This window comes from Cynara cardunculus (assembly GCF_001531365.2).
Source record: "Cynara cardunculus var. scolymus isolate 2C chromosome LG 14, CcrdV1, whole genome shotgun sequence".
Taxonomy (NCBI): Eukaryota; Viridiplantae; Streptophyta; class Magnoliopsida; order Asterales; family Asteraceae; genus Cynara; species Cynara cardunculus.
This window is the reverse complement of record NC_037541.1, coordinates 13,034,932-13,039,091: the sequence shown is the minus strand read 5'-3', so window position 1 is coordinate 13,039,091 and position 4,160 is coordinate 13,034,932. Positions and strand designations below refer to the sequence as shown.

The following is a 4,160-nucleotide window of genomic DNA, read 5'->3' as shown; positions in this document are numbered from 1 at the left end:
AATCTTAATGCAAGGATATTTTTGGTATTTTAAAACTCTCCTCTCTCCGGCCACTGTCCTCCGCGGATTTCCGGCGGATTTATTTTTTTAATTTTTTTTAATTTTTTAAATTTCCAGCGGATTTTGTCCGCCAGAAAAATTTAAAGGATTTTTTTAAAAAAAATTTCTAAAAATTTTTCCGACGGATTTCCGGCGGATTTATTTTAAATTTATTTTTCTAAAAGGGTTTTTTTTTTAATTTTTTAAATATTATTTTTCTAAAACTATTTCCAGCGGATTTCCGGCGGATTTATTTTTTTTGAATTTTTAAACATTTCCGGCGGATCTATCCGCCGGTAATCCGCCGGTAAAATCTTTTTCCATTTTTTTTCAAATATTAATTAATTTTTAAAGATTAATTAACCCTTAATTAATAAATCCGCCGGAAATCCACCGGAAATATAACCGGTTTAAATTTTCCGGCGGAAGTCAACAAAAGTTGATTTTTTTATATTCCGCGGGAAAATTTCCGGCGGAAATTGTCCGCCAGAAATGCCCAGTTTTCTAGTAGTGCCACTATGATCAATGCTATATATAAACCCTTAAAAACCAAAAACCCGAATGCAAAAATTGATTGACGATACGTACATATTCTATGAATCCGAAGATCCATCTTCGTTATTGTTCGATCATCACCCGTTTCTCGTTCACATAAATCTTTTACATCATTTGGATCAAATCCACCATCATCGCATCATCATCGTTTTCTCTACCCCAAACCCTATTTGATAATCGGAAGATTTCTCTCTCAGTAGGATCCATATTAGCTTCAATATCTTCACCATTCGATTTCTTCTCCGTATTCGTCAAGAATCTTAGGTTCAAACTCTCCATTTTTCTGTTCAAATCCATAGCATCGCGATAAAACCCACGTTCTTGGACCCAATTTATGAAGAAATTTTGCAGGTCATTAGAGTCAGGATATGGGTATCTCCCATTAGTGTGATAAAAGTCAAGAATGCCCTTCAAAAGATTAATCTCTTCTCTCCTCCATGGACAAGGACTGGGTCTGGTTTGTTCATTCCATCGACGTGAAATACTGGTGGTGGTGGTGGTGGTGGCGGCGGTATCTTCGGTTTCTTTTCGGGTCCACGATGATTCGGTTTGATGACGTTTGGTTGGTGTAGAAAGACCGGTAATGTCGACATCTTCTTCTTCTGATTCGGTAATCTTTCTTTTGCTGGTTGAACCACTGGAACCGCTTCTGGTGGAACCACCGGAATAAAAGTGAGAATGTGGTGGTCTGAAAGGGTCATCCATGGCGGAATCTTGATGGGTTTAATCTCTTGTTGTTTTTCAAGTAGAAAGAATGGTGGATTTTGAGATGGGTTTTCAAGATTTAGAGAGAGAGAGAGAGAGAGAGAGAGAGGGAAAAGAAAGGGGTGATGGAGTTTAAAGATTATGAACAACGAAGTGGCTGTACTTCTTGTAGGAATATATATATATATATATAGAGGTTTAAATGAGAACGCAAAAACACCCTCATATGTGATAATATGTGTGAGGTGACCTTATGATGTGTGGACGACATATTCTACGATTTAACCCGCGCCAAAGGTTGTCTGTGTGTATGATTTAGCATCACATCTGATGGTCTTGATAGATTATAGTATCACATCAACAACACCCTTATCACATGTTATAATACATGTGAGGGGGGCTTAGTGGTGTAAGGGCGACTTGACCCGCAACCAAAATCGCATCGAAAATCGTCCGTGTCTCTGATTTAGTACCACATGTGATTGTCTATAATAAAAAGATCGTGTTCTCGTAAAATGAAAGTGTTCTTGTTTGAACTCTTCCCTATATATATATATATGTAATATTTTAACTTTATATATTAAAATGATTTTAAAAATACAACTTATGAAACTCTTTGTCTTTGTCTCGTTATTACTGGATAAGATTCTCGATTTTTAACATATTCATCCGGTAAGATAATGTGACTTAATAAACGCTTACCCAAGTAAGCGTTTGGTAAACGGCATCGAATTCTTATACTAAATTTGGTGTAATAACTAGTAAGATATCAAATTTAGTATAAAGCTATTCATTTACACTAAAATTTACGGTAATATAAGAAGATAAAAAGATATATATATATATATATATATATAATATTTTATTTTGGTGTAAAATTTGAAGTTGATATATGAGAAGAATTTTTACTTTTCCACCAAAATTTACGCTAACGTTTTATAAATTTGGTGTAAATTTTGATATTAATGTAAATTTTGGTGGAAACGTAAAATAAATTCTGATATGATAACTTCAAATTTTACACCTAAATAAAATATGTTATATATATATATATATATATATATATATTTATTTATTTATTTTCTTCTATGAGTGCAAATTTTAATGTAAATGAATAACGTTGCACTAAATTCGATATCGTACTAGTTATTACACTAAATTTGATCTAAGAGTTAGGGATCATTTACCAAAGTAAGCGTTTACTAAGACACATTATTTCATCGGATGAATATGATAAAAAAATCAAGAATCTTACCCGTTAACGTTGCACTATATATATGGAATGTTCAAATGAGAACTCTCCTGTAATTTACAAGAACATGAAAACAACTTATTAACCTCATATTATGATAACAATAAAAATAAAAAAAATTAATTWAAATTTAAATTTAAAACAATTCAAAAAAATTTGAGAGTCAAAAGAGTTTTATTGGAAATCAAAATGATAAAATTTTAAACACGATCACTTATTTGAATTATCAACTTATTTCAACACTTATCGTTTATTCAAATCGAGAAGAAGGTATCGAAAGGATTTCAAGGAGAAATCGAATATCAAGAAGCCACAAAGTTTGGATGCAAGAATCGAACAACAAGAAGAAGCCGTAAGGTTTGCATGCAGGAATCGAACAGTAAGAAGAAGCCATAGAACACAGTTTATTCAAGGTATATGTCACTATTACTCGATTTGAATATGCTTTCATTCGATTAGGAATAGAGAATCACACATTTATCACAACGATTACGAACGAAATCGACTAAAAGATTTGGTGTGATAATCATGTGATATCACTATTATAACATCACTTGCTCATAGTCGCACTCGATTTGATCATGGTTTCGATCGGTTAGGGTTAGACAATCACACATTTATCACAACGATTATGAGCAAAATCGACTAAAAAATTTGGTGTGATAATCATGTGATATCACTATTATAGCATCACTTGCTCATAGTCGCACTCGATTTGATCATGGTTTCGATCAGTTAGGGTTAGACAATCACACATTTATTACAACGATTACGGGCGAAATCGACTAAACGATTTGGTGTGATATGGATGTGATAATCATGTGATATCACTATTATAACATCACTTGCTCAAAGTCGCACTCGATTTGATCATGGTTTCGATCGTTTAGGGTTAGACAATCACACATTTATCACAACGATTACGGGCAAAATCGACTAAACGATTTGGTGTGATATGTATGTGATAATCATGTGATATCACGATCGGTTAGGGCTAGACAATCACAAATTTATCACAACGATTACTCATGATTTCGATAGATTATGGTTACATTCGATTAATCATGGTTTTAATAGGTTATGGTAACACAATCATACAATAAAAATAATTAATTAAAATAAAAATAAAAATTATAAAAAAATACTTTACTCCTCTTATTGACATATTTATATTGAATATAAATTAATTTATTAATTAAAAAAGTTTAAAATTAAAAGATTGTTCTCGCCATAAGTTCTTGTTTGAACATCCATATATATACATATACAGGGGAGCGATCAAATGCAAACCACTCAATTTGTACAAACCGTGCAAACCGCATTCAACCAATCATAATTTTTCATTTTGTTCATTTTTTTGTAATTATGAGAGGTTGATTAATCATTTTTATTGTGGAGAGTGTTAATCATAGATATTATCATCTTCATTATTTTAATTCTAGAGAAATACATGAAACTGTTTCATTAATGTTAGAGAAATACATGAAACAGTTTCATTAAGTATTATATGAAACAACTTCACAACCATATATGAAACAACTTCATCAAAAAAAGTATTATATGAAACAATTTCACAAGATTAAACAATTTCATGAAAAAATTTCATAAG

At 31.8% G+C, this 4,160-nt stretch overlaps 1 protein-coding gene across 1 annotated transcript; it reads right to left on the bottom strand.

Moving 5' to 3' along the window:
- Positions 1–699: 699 nt before the first annotated feature.
- LOC112526442 (probable transcription factor At2g01370) lies at positions 700–1,299 on the bottom strand. The gene has a single exon (XM_025136724.1). It carries the CDS (start codon positions 1,297–1,299, stop codon positions 700–702), a length of 600 nt encoding a protein of 199 aa, XP_024992492.1.
- Positions 1,300–4,160: the final 2,861 nt, after the last annotated feature.